The sequence below is a fragment of the Cynocephalus volans genome, chromosome 4 (assembly GCF_027409185.1).
Source record: "Cynocephalus volans isolate mCynVol1 chromosome 4, mCynVol1.pri, whole genome shotgun sequence".
Lineage (NCBI taxonomy): Eukaryota > Metazoa > Chordata > Mammalia > Dermoptera > Cynocephalidae > Cynocephalus > Cynocephalus volans.
Window position 1 is genome coordinate 32,823,573 of NC_084463.1, and position 23,075 is coordinate 32,846,647.

A 23,075-nucleotide genomic window follows, 5' to 3' on the forward strand; every position below is an offset into this window, starting at 1 on the left:
GTTCAGAACTGCTGCCTTCCATACCAAAAGTACACAATAGTGGCAAAGAGCCAAGGGGTACACAGCTGCTCATGTGCACTAACTCTACTCTTACGTAACTTGTTTACAAAGGATGTGCTGAATCATACCCAGCCAGATATGAAGATATGAGGCAAGAGGGCCTGGCTAAGCCAACTCCACTTTCCTCACACTCCACCCCTTGAGGGTCTCTTGCCATACAATCCATGCATCTGAGATCTTCCGCAGTGTTCCTTTAGTGAGGATGGCTGATGCTTTCATCCATAAAAACTCCATACTTATTGTACATTCAATACACCTTGAGGCTTGTCTCCGTAGCTCTATCCTTTCAACTACTAGCCATGAAAACCCCACTCATATTCATGTCTGGTTAGTAGTCATCACTGGCGTGATTAATGGGAATCCTGCACCACATTGGTAGGAAACTCAGTGCATATTCAGCAAGCTGACACATTGGCCAGAGAAAAAAGCATTTGCAAGGTCCAACACATAATGATAAGTTCTTAGCTGAGTCATCAGTTGATCCATCAAGTCATGAACCAAAGGCACAGCCACATGCAAAGGAGGCATTTCTTTGTTTAGCTCCCGATAGTCCACAGTCATCCTCCAAGTTCCACCAGGTTTTCTCACTGGCCATACTGGGGCATGAAAGGGGCTATGTGCGTGATGAATAATGTCAACATTTTTTTGACTCCAATATAGTGGCACCTATCTCTGCATGCCCTCCCGGCAGGCAGTACCGTTTCACATTAACCACATGCCTGGCCTGGGAAACCTGTGGATCATGCTTGTCATGTCCCTGCAGCACAGGCCTTACTGTCTGTATCTGCAGATGGAATTCTCCAACCATTGTTCACAGGTGTAACCCATAAAGCACATCTATACCCAAGACATATTCAAATACAGGAGATAAATACACAGTATATACACAAGGGGGCAATTGTCCTATGCCCAATGGCAATGACACAGCTTTGACTGTAATAGTCTGTCCTCTATAACCATCAACATTCACTGTGGCCCCTGGAAACTTATCTGGTTGCCATGTATCAAGCTACAGTCTGCACTAGCGACACCAATACTAACACACGCTATATATTTGTCTCAGACCAATGTATTACCAGTTCAACATGAGGCCTCCAGTCCTCATCTGTCCCCCAAAGACAAGCACCTCTGCCTGGTCCCAAGCCAAAAATGAACAGTCCATCTCCCTCTGCAGAAGTAACCAAAAAACCTCTTAAATACACTGGTTGTACCTTGCCACCTGTTTCCAGATGTTTAGTCAAACACTGTTCAGGGTGCAATAGTTGCCACAAGGCAAACAGGACTGCATTTGGCTGCTGGTCGATATTTTTCCCTGTCAACTCCTGCCATAAGCAAGTCAAACCACATCTGCATATGGCTGGTCTTGCTCAGTCCCTTCAGGGTAAAATCCCAAGCATTTCTTGGGGATTTAGTCTTCACCACCTTTTTGACCCATTTTTCTTGCCTCCTACCCTCTGCTTCACCCAGACTGGTCATCATGGTCATCACTTCATGTATGGTACTCACCACGTTCATATTTCTGCATCAGGGAGAAGATAAAGACATTTTGCAATATCAATTTAAGGGCTGCAGCCATCTTGTGAGATCAAGGCATTTGAAAAATTTGATCTGATATATATCCAGATAAACTAAGGTTCCTTCTCAGACATAAAAATAGAAGCATTTAAAATTTTGAACAACTGAAGTTGCTCAATGACTCAGTTCAGGAGAAATCATCCCACACTGTGCAGTAAGAGCAATACCATAACTTTAAAAAATAAATCTGTAAAAATGTTATTTTATTTTTTAATTAGTATATGTCACCTATGTATTCCCATATTCTTTTTATCTAAGTCATAGGTAAAGGACCAAAACTCTGAGAATACACATCCATTTCTTTCACTGGGTGGTTGTGGTTTGGTATCTGGGAGTAACCAGTGCATATTGATGAAGGAATGGGGGAAAAATGGAGCTATGTGTCTAATGTGCATCTTAACATGTGGTGGAATTGGATGAGGCTACATTTCCTTTCAGTCATGAAAATTTTGGTGTGTGTGTGTGTGTGTGTGTGTGTGTGTGTGTGTGTGTGTGTGTGTGTGTGTTGAATGAAAAGGATGTTCTGTGCACATTTTAACATGTTCGTACTGACCAAATTTTTAAAAAGCAATAAAATCCATTAGACAATTTAAATTCCTTTCCTCAAGTGCATGATAGTCCTCACATTAGGGTCCTTGATAGCGGTCCTGATAATTACTGTCACCACATAATCTCTTTAAAGTATTTGAATGAAGGAGATATTAGCCAGTGGTAAGTTATAGTCAAAACATACTCTTAAAATTAGTGAATTCTTTTGTTTGGTCTGGGCAAGAATTTTTCTGTCCATTTGGTTGCATCTGTCCCTCTAACAATAGGCTATCTAGGCAGTTAGTGTGGGAAGGCTAGAACCAGTAGATATACGAGATTTTTCAGTAGAGAGACCCTTAGTTGACACCTTCCTGGTTTTATTTCCCCATTTAATCATTGATCTGCCCTAGAAAGGGAGGAGAATCAGTGGTTGTCTAGAGTGAGAATTGGCAGAGAGAGAGAGAGAGAGAGAGAGAGAGAGAGAGAGAGAGAGAGAGAGAGAGAGAGAGAGAGAGTGCTTGCATACAAAGAAATATAAGGAAACTTTCTGATGTGATAGAAATATAGTGTCCAGACTGTGGTGGTGATTTCATAGGCATATAGAAATGTCAAAACTCCTCAAATTACACACTTTAAGTGGATACCATTTATTGTGCATAAATTGTAGCTTCATAAATCCATAAAGGCAAAAATCTGTTTCAGTTTGGCTTGAAACACTATAAAAGTCAGAGAGCTAAACTTCTATACATTTTACTGGGCTAAAAATAAAACAAAAAAAACAAATAAAATGTGTAACTGTCACTAGAAAAAATTATCATAGTCACCATTCAATATTTTTAGGTGTCTTGAATGCATATTCAACATTCTTTTTTAAAAATTCTCAACTTTGAAGATGAAGTCTAAAGAGCAGTACATAAAGCCATTAAACTTATTTAAATGCACACTTTCTACTTAATCTATATCTATATTTTAATACCACAAATTTTGTCTAGAAATCATTTGGTAAAGTATTTTTCAAGACCTAGCTCAGATATGGTTCTTTGCAAGTCTTCTATAACAACACAGAGCAAGATCAATTTCTTTCCTTGATGCAATTGACTATCACTATTTCTCACTTTTTTCTGTTATTGCTTATTATATCAGATTCTGCTTAGTATTTTACCTCACTATGTTCTCCATTAGGTTGTTTAAGCTTTGAATTCAAGAAATGGTTCTTCAAAAACAAGGTGGTTTTTTACCTGAGGAGCTTATAATTATGCCTACCGTGTGAGGTATTTAATAAACATCTCGATAGTTTTTGAAAGGTTGTGACTACAATCTAACTGAATAGTTATGAAATAGTCTTTTCCAGATCACTAACACCACCATCTTTCATTTTTACCCAAACTGAAGAAAATGATGACAATTTGCAATGCCTTACTCTAACACAGGAGCAAGTAATATGCTTCAAGATAAATGTGAATATTCAATAGATGGAATAATACTAATATTAATTTTTTTTCTCCAAGTGCTTGCACTTATCTTTATTCTTTTGTTAATACTATATATTTTTTGTTGATTACCTCATTATTGTTATTTATTCTCCCTTTTCATTTTCATTTTCATTGTACCTCTTCCTACCCCTCACATACCAGGATATATTTACTGAGAACACTGTATAAAGCACTATGCTGATTCATCGAGATTGAGATTTAAAAAGACAGCATCCACATTTGCATATGAGTAATATTTTATTTAATTGCCATACATCTAGTTGCTTCAGAAATATCGTTTGGGATAGCCATATTGGATATATCTATAATCCACTCTTCTCTCTCCTTAGGAAGGAATGGAATGACTGCAAATGATATAAACAAAACCGAAGTTGCTGAATTTCTCCTTACAGGATTTTCAGACTCCTGGGAGATTCAGATTGTACACGCTGCTCTATTTTTACTAGTTTACCTGGCAGCTCTCATGGGAAATCTCCTAATCATGATGCTTACCACTCTGGATGTTCAACTCCAAACCCCGATGTATTTCTTTTTGAGAAACTTATCCTTTTTAGATGTTTGCTACATCTCTGTCACAGTTCCCAAATCTATTGTCAGTTCCTTGACTCATAATACCAGCATTTCTTTCTTGGGGTGTGCTCTGCAAGTCTTCTTTTTCAGTGACTTGGCATCGACCGAGATAGCCATCCTTACAGTGATGTCCTATGACCGGTATGTGGCCATCACCCAGCCCTTACATTATGAGGTCATCATAAACCAAGATGCCTGTGTGAAGATGATGGCCATGTCATGGCTCAGCGGGGGGATCTGTGGATTCATGCATGTGACAGCAACATTCTCATTACCGTTCTGTGGGTCTAATAGAATAAATCAATTTTTCGGTGATATTCCACAACTCCTAAGTCTCTTAGACTCTAAAGTAATCATCATTGAGATTGGAGTGATGGCTTTTATTACATGTCTTGTCATAATCTGCTTTGTTTCGATTACTCTTTCATACATGTACATTTTTTCTACCGTAAGGAGGATTCCATCCAAGGAGGGTAGATCAAAAACATTTTCTACTTGTGTTCCACATCTCGTGGTTGGAACGCTCTTTGTGATATCTGGCAGTGTTGCCTATGAGAAGCCACTGTCTTAATTCTCCCTCAATTTTGGATCTTCTTCTGTCTGTGTTCTATACAGTTGTTCCCCCAACCCTGAATCCCATCATCTACTGTCTAAGGAATAAGGACGTAAAGGCAGCCCTGAGAAAGCAGTGTGGTATGCCAGATGGAGAATTTTATTAGGGACCACAACTCCTGAACTCTTGTTCTAACCAGGCAATTTGTAAGCTTCGGAGCTTAGATTTCCAATTAATAGCTGAGCTCTTTCTTGATTTTTAGATAAAATTCATCTGTAGTCTAGCAATAATCTCTATATTTGGGTGAATTCAACCTTGAATGCACTAGAAGGTACTTTGGGGTGTTCACAATAATAAATCCAGGATCTCTGCTGCATTCTTTTTTAAGGCATCGATCTCTTTCTACATTTCCTCCTTCAGATCCTGGATAATTGTTTTCATTTTGTTGTGGCATCTACATGAGTCTCCCTGTGTCTCACTGAGTTTCTTAAGACTGTTGCTAGGAATTCCTCTTCAGTCATTTCAAGGACTTCCTGCCCTACAGGGTCTGGTGCTTGAGAATTATTATATTCCTTCAGTGCTGCCATATTTCTTTCTTTCTTTGTTTTTGTATTTTTAGTGCCTACGCTGATGTCTGGTCATCTGGTAGAGCAGTTGCTTGTTCTGTTACTCTGGAGTGGGCTTTGAGGAGAGAGACTTCCTTTTGTAGATGTGTTTTATATTGACCATTTAGTACTGGTTTCGGGTAGGCACAGTAGCGTACTGTCCATTCATGTACTTGAGCTGCCTTCAGTGTTGGCATTGCATGTGAGTGCCTCCATGACATAGGCACTGGGCACTTAGTGATTTCTTGCTGAGATTAGTGACACTATGTTGGTTCATAGAGTGCATGGGTGAGCTCTCAAGCTCTTGAAAGAAGAGGCTAGGTTCCCTGTTTCTCTGGCTGAGGTGATCCTGGGTGAGTTTGTTGGCACCCTGGCTAGTGTCCCATAACCCCAGTATACTGGGGTATACTGGAGTGCCTCATTTTGAATGGGTGACTCTGGATTGTGTTTCTCTTTCCGACAGGTAGAAGCTCCTCCTTTGTCCTTGCTTCCCCTGGGTTGGGGGATGGATTGGTGGTGATTGGGAATTTTATTTCCAACTCTATTTGACTACCCTAGTTTCTGTTCTCTCCCCAGATCAAAGAAGTTACATGGGTTGTGCACATCCCTCCCACCCCCAGGTGTGCTATTGTATGTGGCAGCATAATTCCCCCTATGGTTTGGGCCACTGATTTGTGCTTGTTCTCCTCTTTCCTTGGGCTCCACTGGTGATGGTCCTTGTGTCAGTGCAGTTGAGTGGTCAGTGGGCCACCTAAACAGTGGTGGTGGCTGCTCTTATGGTGGCAAGCCACCCTTATGTTGGCAGTGGCTGTGGTGGTAGCTGTGGCAGAGGCAGAGGCTGTGGCAGACTAACTACATAGCAGCAGTGTCTGTGGCAGTGGTGGGGGCTTCCTGCTGTCTGCTGGTCAGGCACAGAGCTCCATGTGGCTGGAGAGGTCTCTGGGTTCACTTTCTGCCATCCATTTTCATGTTCTTGATAATGTTCTTTGATACACAAAAGTTGTGAATATTGAGGAAATTTATCTATTTTTTTTCTTTTTATCTCTCTTTCTCTCTCTCTCTCTTTCTTTCTTTTTTTCCCCCCAGCTGGGTGCTATGGGGATTCAAACCCTTGACCTTGATTACGACATTGTGCTCTGACCAACTGAGCTAACTCGCCATCCCTACTTTTCCTTTTCCTTTTTTTTGTGCTTTTAGTGTAATATCTAAGAATCAATTACAAAATTAAATTCAGAAATATTTACCATTCTTTTTTTCTAAGAGTTTTAGGGTTTTAGCTCTTACATTGAAATCACTGATATATTTTGAGTTAATTTTTACATGTGCTGTGAGATAGGGGCTCAAACTTATCTGATCGTATGTGGAATATGATTACAGCACCATTTGTTAAAGAGACTATTTTCTCATTGAATAGAATTGGCACTTTTGTCAAAAAACCCAAATCCATAGATGCATGGGTTTATTTCTGGACTCTCCCTTGTATTTAATTCATTTGGATGCTATTATAATAAAATTACTTGTTTAATTTCTTTTTTGGATTGTTCATTCTGATATATAAAACCATGAGTAATTTTTGCATGCTGATTTTGTATACTGCAACTTCGCTGAGTTTATTTATTAACTCTAAAAGCTCTCTACCGGATTCCTTAGGATTTTCTACAAACAGGATTGTATCATCTGGGAATATACCTTTTCATTTTTCTTTTTAATTTGAATGTTTCTTATTTCTTTTTCTTGTCTAACTGAAATTAGACAATTGAAATTGTTAAACAACAATTGTTAATTTGCAAAAATGAGTATGTTGTCTTATTTCTTATCTTGGGGGAAAGATTTTAATTTCTCACCATTTAGAATTATGATAGCTGTGGGATTTTCATAAACCCTCTCTATTATATTAAGAAAACCCCTCTTTATTCCTAATCCTGGGATGTTTTTATCATGGAAGACGTTGGATATTATCAAATGCCATTTCTGCACTAATTGAGATGATCTTTTTTTTTTCTTTGTTACATTAATGTGGTATATTACATTGATTGATTTTTTTTTTAATGTTGAACCACTCTTGCATTCATGGGATAAATCCTACGTGGTCATGGTATTATTAATATCCTGATGAATTTGGTTTACTTGTATTTTGTTAGTTGATATTTCAATGTATATTTATAAGGCATATTGGTATGAACTTTTCTTTTATTGTGTTATCTTTATCTATCTTTGGTGTTAGAGTTATGATGGCCTCATAGAATGAATAAAACTCAATTTTTTGGAAAATTTTGAAAATTATTTTTGCTAGTTATTTTTATTGTAATACAATATTCATAAAATAAAATTTTCCATTTTAACCCTCTTTTATGTGTTTGGCTAACCATAATCGTTAACTACCATCCATCTTCATATTGTTGTGCAATCAAGACCACCATCAGCCTTCAGAACATACTACTAAAAGTGATCTCTGGATTCAATGAAATCTTTATCAAAATCACAATGCCATTTTTCATAAAAATAGGAAAAACAATTCTTAAATGTGTATTGAACCACAAAAGACACCTAACAGCCAAAGCAATCTTGAGCAAGAAGAACAAGCTGGAGGTATCACATTTGATGATTTTAAAATATATTATAAAGCTACAGTAATCAAAGCAGCATTACAATTCATAAAAATAAACATGTAGAAAAAGTGATGACTATGTTAGTTGGCTTGATTGTGGTAATCATTTTTCACTATAAGTGTTCAGTAATCTCAATGTCCGCATGTTGAGTATATATCATGAGATGATGGAAAGATGGATCCTGTGGTTTCTGTATGGAAGAGAACCCCCACTGATTCACACCTAAATGTATGTCAGTTGTACTAAGCCACCAAAGTCTCTGCATTTCAGTGGTTTTTCATTTCTATAACACATTCTAGAATATTCTATTGCCGTGCTTTACACATTTTAATTTTTTGTTCTGTTCTCCATATCCCCAAAATAACTTTTTTACAAATGTAGAAACCCAAGCTTAGTGAAGCCAGTAATCTGGCTAAGCTAGCACAGCAAGTCCAGAGATTTTAATTTGATGAAATCCAATTTATCATTTTTTAAATTCTTTCTCTGTTTTCTCTGCATTGGCTTATGCCAATGTTGCAAAGATATTTACTGATTTTTTTTCTACTAGAAAACATAAAGCTTATCCTTTTTTTAGGGCTATGATGCATTTATAATTATACATGCATAATTGAATACTGTGTATGGTTTCAAAGTTCTTTTATTTTAATGAGGATATCCAATTATAACACCACTTTTTGAAAAGAAAGTTTTTCCCTATTACATTTCTTTACCTCTCTTGTCAAAAATCATTTGTTGGTGTATATGTGAGTCTATTTCTGAACTCTGTTGTACTCCTTCTAACTCTATGTCTATCCTTTTGCTGATATCACACTAACTGGATAACTGTAGCTTGGTAATAAGTCTGGAAGTTTGTTATTCCATTATCAGATTGTTTTTGCTATTCTAGAGTTCTTGATTTTTCATTTTATAATCATTTTGTCAATTTATCCAAGAGTTCTGGATATTTTATTTGGAATTACATTGAAGCTAAAGACTAATTTATAGAGAATTGATATCTCAACAGCACTGAGCCTTTCAATGATGAACATAGCAACAAGGCATATTTTTAAAATTTATATAAGTTATTTTAAATTTCTGTCAGCAATGTTTTAAGGTATTAACTGTGGTGATATTGTTGTTTGTAAATAGTTGGTAATTTTTAATATTTTGCAGGTATTGATTTTTTGTTTAATATGGCTATTGTTGGAGAGTCATGTTCTGCATGATTTCCATAATTTTAAATGTATTAAAACTGACTTGTGGCCTACCATAGGCTTTATCTTGGTGAGTATTTCATGTTCACCTAAAAATAACATATATTTTGATGACTTTACATGTAGTGTTCTGTTAATATTAATTAACTCTTTTTGGTTGATAGCGATGCTTAACTCTTCTATAACCTTACTGAATTTGTGTGTAGTTCTATCACATATGGAGAGAGAAGTGCAAAATTTTCCAACCATAGTTGTGCTTTTTTCTATATGCTATAGATTGCATACCTCCCTAATCTCATTGAGGCTTAATCCCCATTGTAACTGCTGAGGATGAGAATTCCTATTATGATAATTGAAAGATGGGGACTTGAAGAAGTGATTAGATTGTAGAACCATGCTTTAGTGAATGTATTAACAGTGGTGGTCGGGGGTGTGGCTCTGAGGGCTTTAAAAGAAGAGCACATGAGAGGTTAGGCTTTCTCTGCTCCACCATTTTCTGCCATGTGAGACCCCTGCATTACTGTAAAGCCACCACCAGAAAAGTCCCTCACCATAGATGTTCCCTGAATTTTGGACTTCCTGGCCTCTGAAATTGTAAACAATAAGTTTTGTTTTCTCTGTAAATCACTCAGTTCCATGTATTTTGTTATAAGCAACAGAAACAGACTAAGACACTATATTTACCTTTTGTTGTATCATTTTTATTTCATGCTTTTTGGACCTTTGATATTATGTAGTACACATTTAATGTGTGAAACTTAAAAGAAATTGAAGCACATATTAAACAACAAGGAGTTAATTTGAGCAAAATTGAGTAACTACAGTCTTGGAGACACTTCAAGTTACCTTGAGAAGTGCTCTGCAGAAATAAAGAAGTTGACTTTATAGGAAAAAAGACCAATTAGAAGGAAAGGTGGTTACAAGTAATTGTTTGTCTAACATTGCGATTGAGTTCTAGCAACTGTTAGTAGTTTTGGTAGTAAGAGATTGGTTGTAACAGTCTGTGAGATGATCCTTAGCTAGAAATTCTTCATTTTGACTGAAGTTATGTGGAGTAACAGTCAACAGATGGTGGGCAGACAGATGTTGGCAGATGTTGGTCATTTATTCTTTCAGGAGGTTGAGATCTTTGTGATTGATTGGAAAAATTTAAAAGCTCAGGATGTCTTTGGATGTCATTAGTTTCAAGAGTTCAAAAGTTTAGGATGTTTTCCAATAGGATGTGCCCGAAGCTCAAGCTGAAATAGCTTACTGACTCCGTTTTAGGTGCCTTGATCAAAATGACATCATTTTCTTTCATCAAATGTTCCTATATCATCTTGATGAATTTGTACCTGTGGTCATTATAAAATGCTGCTCTTTATCCCTGGTAGTATTCTTTGTTATATACTCTGAATTCAGGTTGGTATTTTTTTATAGCCACACTAGCTTTCTTATTTTTAGTGTTTGCATTACGTATATTTTTTGTAAATTATTACTTTTTTGTAAATTTAATCAGGTATTGATGCCATTGGAACTGTAGTTCCTAATATGCCATCTTCCCATAGAAAATCAGCAAATCCCCTGAAATCTAATATGCAGTGATTAGTCTTTATATAGCATATTCTTTCTTTAATTTCTATCAGCACAGATAATCAAGAGCAGTTTACTTTATGGGACATAGATAGCAGTATACATTCTCTATTTTACTTCAGGCTGTGTCACCTTTCCTACTCCTTATCAAAATATATCTGTAGATAACTTAAATGTATCGATGCCTAACAGAACATCATAATTTTAGTTTAACCAATTATATTTTCTTAAGTGTATACGGTGAGAAGAAAAAAAAATTAGGTACCATAGGAAAAAGAGACATAACTTTTCTAGAGAATAGGAGTTGCATTGCAATAACTCAGTGTTTTATTTTTATTTATTTATTTACTTAAAAATTTTTATTACTTATTATTAACATCTTTATTCTTACAAATCATGATTTTTTTATGCCCTTTACCCAACCTAGCACTTCCCAAACCCACTCTCTCCCTCCCCCTCAACCCCAATTCAGAGTTTTGCCACATGAATAAAGTTTTGGGGGGGGGGCTCAGTAGTTTGGGATATATCTAAGGTATGCTTTCTGAAATGAAGAAAAAGTTATCTCTTGATCTACCCCTCATGACATCAAGAAGTGAACCCAAGTAAAGAAAAGACTGCGCTGGAGGTCCATGTTTTAGTTGTCCGACCCTTATTCCTGTGCTCTAGCAGACCCAAGGGTATTGGTCCTGTCCCTGTCAGACACAGACTATATATGGAATTTCTGCAAGCCAAGATAAGAGTTCCAGTACAACCCTATGGGGTTGGAGTAAGATCGTGAGTTCTTGTAACAACAACTAGTTTTAATTGAAAAGCATCCTGGCTTTCTGTTAGGTCCTGGTAGAGACTGAACAATTAATGCAATAACAACGGTGCTGTCACCCAAACTACTCATCATAAACTAGGTATCACCCTCAAACTTATCAGAATGGCTATTGCAAAAAAAAAAAAAAAAAGATAACAATAGTTGGTGAGGCCATGGAGTAATTTGAACCCTTGTACACTGTTGGTGGGAATGCAAAGTGGTGTAGCTGCTATGGAAAGCAGTATGAAGGTTCCTCAAAAAATGAAAAATAGAACTACCATATGGGCTGGCAATCCCATTCTTGGATATTTATTCAAAAGAATTGAAGTTAGGATCTTATAGAGATATTAGCATCCTATGTTTATTGCAGCACTATTATTCATAGCAGTCCTGTTGCAATTTTAGCATGAAGCCATCTAATTTTATTTCTCATATGTATTTAAAACATATCTTAAAGTAATTAAACATAATGAATTTTCATAATATTAGACACTCTATTTCTTATTTATCTAGATTTTAAACATGAAATTTAGTCATTACTTTGGTTAAGTTAAAACAATGAACATATCTTGCTTTGCACTGGTTAATGATTACAGAAAGGTGGAATAACTAAACGAATAAAACCTATGCCATAAAAATTAATATAAAATATGTCAAAAGAGTTCTCTGTGACTGAATTATGAGTTACATCAATTTTTCACTTAGAAAAGCAGTGATCAGACAAAACATGGGAATTTAAATGTGTCCTTTTGAAATACATTCAGCTAGTCAAATAAGTCCAAATAGTTAAACAATCATGTATGAAGACTGATTTTAACTTTTATGTTAACAGGTTTGATTCCTTTTCTGAACACAAATGGGCATTTAAAATGGAATTTTATGTACAGTTAGGCTGAATGACCAACCTCTGGACATTTTGAGTCACCTAATTTGAGGAGTTGTTAGAAATTTTGTCAGTGGTTTAGCCCCAGGGAGAGCTAACCTAGCCACTTTGGCTGGTCTGATGACCAACCTCTGGACATTTTGAGTCACCTAATTTGAGGAGTTGTTAGAAATTTTGTCAGTGGTTTAGCCCCAGGGAGAGCTAACCTAGCCACTTTGGCTGGTCTGAAGTCTAGGGAATAATCTGTATTCTGCCATCTGGGACTTCAGAATTTTTGTCCTCAACTGATTTTAAGAGCAGAGTTTAAACAGTAAAAGCTACTGGAATGGATGGATAATGGGCAGTTTAATCATTCACATTGCTGTTACATGTGAAAGAAAAATCTCAGAGAACTTCCTACAGCACCCAACAGCTGATTGGGAAGAGTCCTTGTGCATTCATCCCAGGCAATGGTCTACCAGCTCCACTGAGTGAGACGCTCTCAGGACTTAATTCTTTTTCTTTTTTTTTTTTTTTTTTTTGTCTTTTTGTGACTGGTAAGGGGATCACAACCCTCGGCTTGGTGTCGTCCGCACCCGCACCAGCCATTCCTATATAGGAGCCGAACCCACGGCGGGAGCCACGCTGGGCTCCCAAGTGCCGCACTCTCCCAAGTGTGCCACGGGGCCGGCCCAGGACTTAATTCTTCCTGATTCCATCCACAAATCTTTGCTTCTATCTCTGGCTCATGCCTTAGACTTCATTCATTATTAACTGTCATCCCTGGAAATGTCCTTGATCTGACTCATATCACTATCTTTACTCCATGTTGGTATGGATTTCTGTTCTTTTTGTCTCATTCCTGATAATTTTATTCTCATTATTCTACTTTTCTGGCTATAGCTACATGATAAATCAGTGCAATAATTAGAATAAGCCATCCAAGTAGTACATATTTATTTATTGATTATTAAGTCTTAATTGGTGTCTTTAAGACTTGGATGATCAACACTAGAGATATTGCTGATATTCTGTGGAGCAAATACTTTGAATTTATGCATCAAGTTAATAACATTCATTTTTATTTGCAAGATGTTGTGATGAACACATGAGGTAATATGTTACAAAGCACCTAGAATCCATTTAACTGCTATTTATATAATAGTATTTCTTACTCAAACATTCACTTTTACTGATATTTTTCAAAATGACTTTATGAATTTTCTTTAACCAAATTGATTTTACTGCTCTTGGGGTGTTTGTGTGTGTGTGTGTGTGTGTGTGTGCGCGCGTGTGAAAGAGGTTTTATATATGTATATATATATATCGAGAGAGAGAGAGAGAGAGAGAGAGAGAGAGAGAGAGAGAGAGATAATGCAACACAAATAATTAACCCTGTAGATAAGTTTAGGATATTTTTTTTACATGAAGTAAAATTATGGCTGACTGTTTTATTTACTCATTTGAAGAGAAGGTAACAATGGTGCTTTTATAAGCTATATAAAAATACAACCAAACAGGCTAAATTAAAAGTTATATGAAAAAATATAGAGAGCAGGTAACACAAAGTAGAGTTTGAAACAAGACAAAACCTACAGATAGTTGGTGCTTATGACTGGTAGGCCACACATTAGAAGTCAAGTTAACTTAGTCATTAACAAAAACTGGGAAAATTGAAGTAAATTTCTGTGATGAAATTAACATTAATGTTTATATTCCTTCCATAGAGTCTACAAATGCTAATTTTGCTTATGTTATTTATACTCCTGTCTCCATAACCCTGCATGTTTCCTTCAGATGGAATCTGTAACATTTCATTCATTGAAAATCATTTCCATTCTTTATATGGAAACTTATAATTTTGCTTCATAAATTTTTCAGCTTAAAATGTTTACACTCTTCTCTGATTTTTCACAGGACCAATATCCCATGATAACATCTGTTAGATGATAGGTAAATAGAGAGGTGTGTGTGGGGGGGCTTGTGATATTCTTGGCTTACAAGAGTTCACAATATATTTCAAAAGGATACATATAATAACTGAGTGTATATATACATATGTCTAAACATATATATCTTACCATGTGCACAAGGGTATGCCAAAATGTTTGTGTAAAATCAGAATTAAAAGATAATAAAAATCTTTCTATAAACTTTTTTTCATAAACTTTTCAATGTTCCCTCATATAATGTTTTTATTAAGTGTCAATAATTGGGTATATTTTTATATACTAAATTTGTACACCCTTGAAATCCATTATGAACACTTGAGAGACAGAAATCATAACGCATTTACTTTTGTACCTCCAATGATGATTCCTCATTGTGTTAAACACTAAATGCATACATATATATGTATATATGTATATACATATATATATATAGCTATATAAAATAAAAACCTAAAAGAAGACACCATGCTCTTGCTATTTGTCAAAGTATATTTGGCCTCAGGGATAATAATCTGTTTACAGTGAATAACAAGATACAATACAAAAAACAGGTGGTATAAATAATAAACTGGAAGAGATGGATTGGCAGTGAGGATGACCATATAAAGTACCTAAACATAGTTCCTGTAGAATAGCAGGTACACAATAAGTAGGTGTGCAATAACGAGTCAATAAAGATATAATATTCTTATATGCATAATTAGAAATTGCCTTTTATGGTAGTAATGTGTGGATCTATGTTGTTTTATCTTTTCTATATTCAGTCTTACCTGCTTTTGTGTAGTCATTAAAGAGAAACAATAATATTATAAAGGTATTTATTATTTTATTTACATTATTCATTTGATCTGCTCATAAAGAAACAACTGCAACAGGCAAAATACTTATTTATGCCTGATACATGAAGAAATTGAGGGTGAGAAGATTCAAGAGGCCGGTCTAAAATCTGACTACTGTAAGTATAGAACAACTGCTGACTATCATTTTGCGTTGGACTCAACTGATTGATTCTTAACATGGTTTACAAAGTTAAATGGCTTATTTTTTGGATTCAAAAAGCACAAAGATCAGAACATAGAAGGCACAATTCTACATTCGATATTCTTGGTCTGCATGATAGTAATAATCAATTTAAAGCTTGACTGCACAAGTCTGATTCTAAGTGAATATCTGAGACAAGTAACAAGTGTGCTATCTACAAATCTGATATTATGAAAATGCCCTTTTAGTGTTATGCAAACACAGGGATTCACTTAATGAACAAGGTATCCTGTTTGTCAGAAAAGGCTTCATGGATTTCTTGAGCTATAATTTGCACCCATACATTAATGTCTAAAATGACGGAAGTAGAGGTAAATATTTTTCACTGATAAGAGAAGATTTAGTTTTTAATCCAGCCATACATTGCATAGATAACACCTTAATTGTATTGAGGTGTGGGTGGTGGTGGGTGTCTGCTGAGGCAACAATGGTGGGAAGGAGTAGCATGCTGGGTGAAGACACTGGTTTGTCCTTGGCCATTTCAGAGCCAAGTGTTGGCTTTAGCAGGGAGCACAGTGTGGGCAGCCGGAAGTACGAAAGGCAAGCTTTCTATGGCTATTCTTGGACATTCTGTTTGATTCTCACTTGCAGTCTGAGGCTATTATGTCAGAAGGGGACTCTGATGCCATTGTGCCCAAACTGTTTCATTAGGTAGATGAGGAAACAGTGAGCTAGATGCACAGTTTTATTAACTCTCAAGACAAGCCTAAGACATAGTATAACTATTTTTTTTTAAATTTAAGAGATGAAAAACTATGCTTAGATGTTAAGTAACTTGTCAAAATTCTAAGCTGAGTTTTAACATGGGCCACTCTGAAGCCACAGTCCTATGACTCTCAAAGCATACGGTTTTAAATATTTCCTTTGAGTGGATATTGGAGTAAATCAGGGAATGTTCACACTTTTAATTATTACAGCCACACTCAGTTGGTGCTTGAGGGCAGATAAAAGTAAACCAGAGTGAGACACTCCGTCCAGACTCTCTTTCCCAGGCAGATCAAGGAATCATTTCTCCAGTTCCTGCCTTTTTAGATGGGTAGTCAGTCCTTGGGAATCTCATTCTTTCTTCTCCAAAGATCAAAAACAGTAATCTGCTTTGTTCCTTACTCGCTGTTGTGGGTTGAATTGTGCCCCCTCCAAAATTCATATATTGAAGTTCTAACCCTTAATACCTCAGATGTGACTGTATTTAGAGGTAGGGTCTTTAAAGAGATACTTAAAGTAAAATTAAGTCATTGTTGTGGGCCCTAATTCAGTGCAACTGGTGTCCTTGTAAAAAGAGAAAATGTGAACACAGACAACAGACACACTGCAAAGTCATGTGAACACACAGGGAAAGGATGGCCATCTATAAACCAAGGAGGGAGGCCTGGAATATATCCTCCCCTCATAGCCCTCAGAAGGAACCAACCCTGCCTACATCCTGTTCTTGGACTTTAGACTCCAGAACAGTGAGAAAATTAATTTCTGTTGTGTAAGCCACCCAATCTGTAGTACTTTGTTATGGAAGCCCTAGGAAACTAATACATATATAATCTCCAAAACCCATACTTTTCATACTTTATATCTTCATAGCTTCCTAAAGAGGTTAGAACAGTAGAACTTTCCAATTAATTTTTCAAGTAGTTTTTACCATATTTATTTTTTTAAGAAATGTGATTACAAAGCCAATGCATTTTCATTCTGCTTTTTAATAAAAGCATCATTATTATCCCATTCCCAGAAATAACCACTATTACTTTATAAATAAAGATTGACAGAGAATGTTAGATGATAGTTCAAATCTTTTAAGAATGATGAATGTTTTTGTAAAATCTATTTATTCATAATAAACATAAGGTATGACACAAACAATGAAAGTAGTGGAGGTGACAGACTCAAAAGAAAATTTAAATTGATGTTTTAAAAATCAAATTTGAATGGTTCCCAGAATGTTTTTACAACACTGTGGTTAGTTGAATACAAGCCTTTGAGATTGTTTTTGATTTCTGAGTAAATGCCTTCTTTTATTCAAATGACATAGGTCAGCCAACTCTCTCTTCCTCAAGTCAGAGTCCTTTATTCCACACTCAGTTTCTCATTCTTACTTAAAAATGGCAAGTCCTGTGAAGGTCCTGATGATGCTGTCCGGATGGAATTAGAGGGATGAACAGCCAGCCCATCAGGTGTCACAGCACTGGTAGGTCCTGAAGCAGGATCAGCCCTGTGCCTAATATTTCAGAACTTTGTCCTACGTGGAAGATTTCTACTATGAGAGAAGAATCAGTGGCTGAATATATTCATGCATGTAACAGAGGCCCCTGAATCAGATCCAGCCTTCAGTGGTTTTCTTTGGTGGACTGGGAAATGCTATGCTAAAATCAGAACATTTATTTTTACTGAAAAGTGTAGAGATTTGCCCTCACAATGCCTGAAATCTCATAAAAGCAACATTTAATTCAACCCATCCCATCACTACCTTCTCCTGACCTGCTCAGACATTCACATTATCTGTTCAACTTCTGTGAGCATTTGAATTATACCCATTTCCCTGCCCCACCCCAAACAACATCTACCCAATGCAGTGAATATAAAGTACGTGAGTGAATAATTACTGAATGAGTGAGGCCATTTATCTTTTGCATTAAGTAATGTATATTATTCCAAAGCTTTTTATTTATTATGTGTACATAACCAGTTACTTAAAAAATACATGTTTATTCTCTCTCATTTATTCAGAATTTGTTGTCTCTCAGACTTAATAGAGAAGCAGCAAGAGAAAACAGAAAAGCAAAGCAAATGGGGATCATGAATCATGGTTGGGACCAGATTTATTTTCAACCACCTCTAGGGACCACTTTGTGATTGTGTCCTTTGCACTAATTATCACTAAGACCCCAACCATTTCGAATATTCTTTGACTCTCTCTCTCTATGATTTGGAAAGGAAATGACAGTAAGACCACTGTGACTGAATTTATTCTCAGGGGCTTCTCAGACACACCTGAAATGAGGCTCATTAGTGCCATGTTTTTCCTTTTCATCTACCTCTTTGCCCTCCTGGGGAACATGTCCATCATCACAGCTGTGACCAATGACAGCCACCTCCACACTCCCATGTACTTCTTCCTGAAGAATCTGTCATTCTTGGACATGTGCTACACCTCAGTCACTGTCCCCAAGGCACTGATCAATTCACTTATGGGCTCGGAAGTCATTTCGTTTTGGGAATGTGTGGCTCAGCTCTTTTTATTTGTAATGATGTGTGCTTCTGAGTACTTCTTGCTCACATCCATGGCATATGACCGCTATTTAGCCATCCACAAGCCTCTCCTCTACGGCGTCATCATGAGCAGAAAGCTGTGTGCAGAGCTTGTCCTCGTGGCCTGGTCGAGTGGTGCTGTCTACGCCATCTTCCACACAGCCAACACCTTCTCTCTCCCATTCTGTGGACCCAATATCATTGACCACTTCTTCTGTGACAGCTCTCCCATCATGAGACTCTCCTGCAGTGACTCCCACACCAATGAGGAAGTCGGATTTGCAGTGGGTGGATGCATCATTCTGGGTGCCTTTGCCCTCACCATAATCTCCTATGTTTTCATCATCTTCACCATCACTCAGATCCACTCTGCTGGTGGCCGTCAGAAGGCCTTCTCCACCTGCTCCTCTCACCTTGCCATTGTCATTCTGTTTTATGTCACTGGGAGTTTTGTTTATCTGACACCCACTTCCCGCTACTCTCCCACTCAAGGACGGTTAGTGTCTGTGCTTTACTCCATCCTCACACCCAGCCTGAACCCCGTTGTCTACTGTCTGAGAAACACAGACATGCAGATGGCCCTGAAAAAGCTATTTATTCCATCCAAGTAGACATGTTTTCTCATATTGAGCATGTTGCTCTGAACATTGCCCTGTGTTGCCTTTGTGCTTGTTTATGCAACTTACTCTTTTGCAAAAATGGATCACAAAGTTTTCACTTCATAAAACCGCACAGTAAGAAAAGAATGGGTATCTATCATGGAATTTATTTTCTCAGTTCCAGACATTTTCATAACCTCTGCCCTCTGTCCTGTTTTATCTGATTCTTAAAGATGAAATGGGGAGCAACAGTTAGACTGTTTTGGTCAGTTTGGATTTTACTTGTTAACCTGAGAGGAGGTGAGAATAAAAAAACAGCCTCTATCTTTTCAGCCTATAGTCCCACTACCTTTGTGCAGACAGTGGGAAGAATATTGTGTTTCTTACCTGGAAAGGGCTACATGAAGAAGGTGATAGGGTATTCACTTTTTAATGGCTAAACATGAGTAAACAGATTTTAGGGCTTTCACTCTTGATAATGTGTGATTGACAAAAGGTAAAAGGGACGGAAGTCTTCACCTTTTAAAGATGTAATTAGTGTTTGTGACCAGCATACATTTTTTGTGTTGGCTATCCACTGAACATATAAATGTGCTTTGGAGTAAGCCAAGTTGATGGGGTGGATTTATAGGGGTGCTGTTTAGCGTGTAAACATGGAAATAACATAACTGTAGTATTTTGAAACATCCTGGAATCAGAAATGTATTACCAATGCTTGTGCTGATACATTTTTTTCTCATGGATATAGTAGGTAAATCTTGTATTTCATTGTGTTTTTTTTCATTTTCAAAATTATTGACATGTTGTATATATGATATGTAAAATATTTAAGTTGCAAAAAATGAGATCTATGTCTACTTGCTTAAGATAGAACACACACATACACACATATCAATAGGGAGACATAAATATTTGCCTAACATATTGAATTTTAGAGGAATTGGACACAATGATTGCTTATTTATCTTAAAAATACCAAACTTATTAGTTCAGTTGTACCTAACAGACATATACAGCACAACAAACCCAGAATCAAGCATAATGCACATTTTTCTGAAGTTCAAATGGAGCATTCTCCAGGATAAACACTGTGCTAGGCCACAAAAAGTCTTAATAAATTCAAAAAAATTGAAATCTTAAAAAATGTGTTTTCTAATCAGAATGTAATAAAACTAGAAATTAATAACAGAAGAAAACCTTGAAAATCCACAAATACATGGAAATTAAACAACATACTCTTTAAAGAAAACAAATAGGTCAAAGAAGAAATCACAGGGAAATTAGAAAATACCTTGTTGGAGAGACTATTTTTCTTCCCTTGTGTATTCTTGGCACCCTTACTGAAAAGCAGTTAACTGCCTATGTATGGGTTTATCTCTGGGCTTTCTATTCTATTCCATTACCTTATATATTTATTTTTATGCCAGTGCCATACCGTTAAATTGCTGGAGCTTTATAATGTATTTTGAAATCAGAAAGTATGATTACTCTAGTTTTGTTCTTTTTTCTCAGAATTGATTTGCCTACTTCAAGCCTTTAGTGTTCCAACTTAATTTTTGTGTATTTTTTTTCTATTTCAGTGAGAAATGCATTGGGATTTTGATAGGAATTTGGTTGTTTCTGTAGATCAGTTAGTATGAAAATGTTAACAATTTAATTCCTCCAATTCATAAAAACTTTAAAAAAATTTGTGTTCACCTTAATTTCTTTCATCAGTGGTTTATATTTTTGTGTGTGCAAGACTTTTACCTCCTTGGTTAAGTTTAAGTATTTTATTCTCTTTTGGTGCTACTATAAATAGGATTCCTTTCTGTATTTCCATTTTGAATAATTCGTTGACGTCTAGAAACACAGCTGATTTCTACTTGTTGATTTTGTTTCCTGCAACATTACTGAATTTGTTTATAAATTCTAGAAGTTTTTTTGGAGTCTTTAGGGTTTGCTACCTATAAGGTCATGTCATCTGGAAACAGAGATAACTTAACTTTTTGGATTCTGATTTGGATGTCATTTGTTTCTTTTTCCTGCCTAATTGCTCTGCCTAGCACTTCCAGTACTATGTTAAATAGAAGTGGCCACATCCTTGCTTTCTTTAGATATGAAAAGAAAACCTTTCAGTTTTTCATTGAGTGTGATGTTATCTGTTTGATTTTTATATATGACCTTTATCGTGCTGAGGTAAATTCAAGTGCTTTTTCTGCATCTATTGAGATGATCATGTAATTTTTGTCCTTCATTCTGTTTATGTGGTGTATTATACTGATGGGCTTTCTTATGTTGAGCCATTTTTGCATACCAGGGATAATTTTCAATTGGTCATGTTCTATGATCTTTTTTTTTTTTTTTCTCATGCATGATGTTATTTGATCTTCACAGCAATCTCCTGGGGTAAGTAGGCAAGTTATGCTTATTGCCATTTTTACAGATATTTGAAACAGTTATGTGATTTGCTTAAGTTCACAGAAATTTTCTGATTCCTACTATAGTTCTCTTCCTAATATTTCTGACTATGCGAAAGACAGACAAAAAACATTGCATTAATTATATTTCTTTATTAAATTTTTGAGACTAGATAAAGGTCATGCAAAGTGAAAGAAGAAAACCCTAAAATAGTGTTCTTCAAACTGCATAAAACTGACACATTATGTTTACACATTGGGTTTTCAAACAGGCATGTAAGACCAGTGTGTAGCATCTTTTTGATGTTTTCTGTAATCAAAATAATTTAAAAAAAACAATTTTACTGTAACCTTTGTGAAGACATCTAAGATGCATTGAAATAAAAAGTACCAATTGCTTATTTTTAACTCTTTCCCAATGATCTGGATGCCTACTCCATACGTCCCTCCACATGCCATATATTCATGCTGTTTTCCATGCCCCTCCTGCCAAAGAAGTAAATAATACATGCATGCACGTATGCCTGAATGTGTGTTAAGAATTTATAATTTATCAGATAATTTTCTAGGTTCTTTCATAAAAATTATATCTCTTATGGCTTGAGGAAACTTTTGGCTTTTTGATGAGAAAGATATTTTCAATGACGGGCCTGTACATTTTGGGAAACAGTAGCCTGAAAATGTTAAATGGAAGAAAACTCAGTTCATGAGAATAATTTGAGAGGACTTCAAAAAGTTCATGGAAAAATGGAATTAAAGAATGAAAAAAAATATATGTATATATATGAACTGTGAATCTCACCATTAGTTCCATCAAGGTCAAGACACTTTTATGAGTGACAATACCAGCCATTTAGTCCTTCCGCAAAGAACTGAAGGTCCTGGGAATTTAACCATGTTAATGCAGTCTTTTTTACATTAGTAACTGAAAAAAAAAATGGGTGTCCTTTCAATACTTTTTAGGATTAAGAAACAAAAAGAAGTTAGAAGGAGCCATATCAGGACTGTAAGGTGAATACCTAATGATTTCCCATTGAAATGCTCACAAAATTTCCCTTGTTTGATGAGAGGAATGAGCAGGAGGATAGTTGTGGTGAAACAGAACTCTCTGTTTTTTTCTGCTAAAACCTTGTCCACCTTTTCCAAAACACTCTCATAATTAGCAGCCATATTGTTCTTTGGCCTTCCACCAAGTCAACAAGAAAAATGCCTTGAGCATCCATAAAAGCCATTGTCATGACCTTTACTCTTGACTGATCTACTTTTGCTTTGACTGGACCATTTCCACCTCTTAGAAGTCATGGCTTTAGTTGAACTTTGTCTGGTAAAACCATGTTTCATCTCCTGTTATAATTCTTCGATTAAATGCTTCAGGATCTTGATCACACTTGTTTAAAATTTCCATTGAAAGCTCCGCTCTTG

At 36.2% G+C, this 23,075-nt stretch overlaps 2 protein-coding genes across 2 annotated transcripts; both read left to right on the plus strand.

Moving 5' to 3' along the window:
- Nucleotides 1–1,145: 1,145 nt before the first annotated feature.
- On the plus strand, nucleotides 1,146–4,945 carry LOC134375935 (olfactory receptor 14L1-like). The gene is given in 3 exon segments (XM_063094665.1): nucleotides 1,146–1,236; nucleotides 3,986–4,794; nucleotides 4,796–4,945. Coding segments are annotated over 3 exon segments (1,050 nt in total).
- A 13,382-nt stretch (nucleotides 4,946–18,327) lies between these two features.
- LOC134375936 (olfactory receptor 9K2-like) lies at nucleotides 18,328–19,266 on the plus strand. Its single transcript, XM_063094666.1, has one exon. It carries the CDS (start codon nucleotides 18,328–18,330, stop codon nucleotides 19,264–19,266), a length of 939 nt encoding a protein of 312 aa, XP_062950736.1.
- The last annotated feature ends 3,809 nt before the right edge of the window (nucleotides 19,267–23,075 follow it).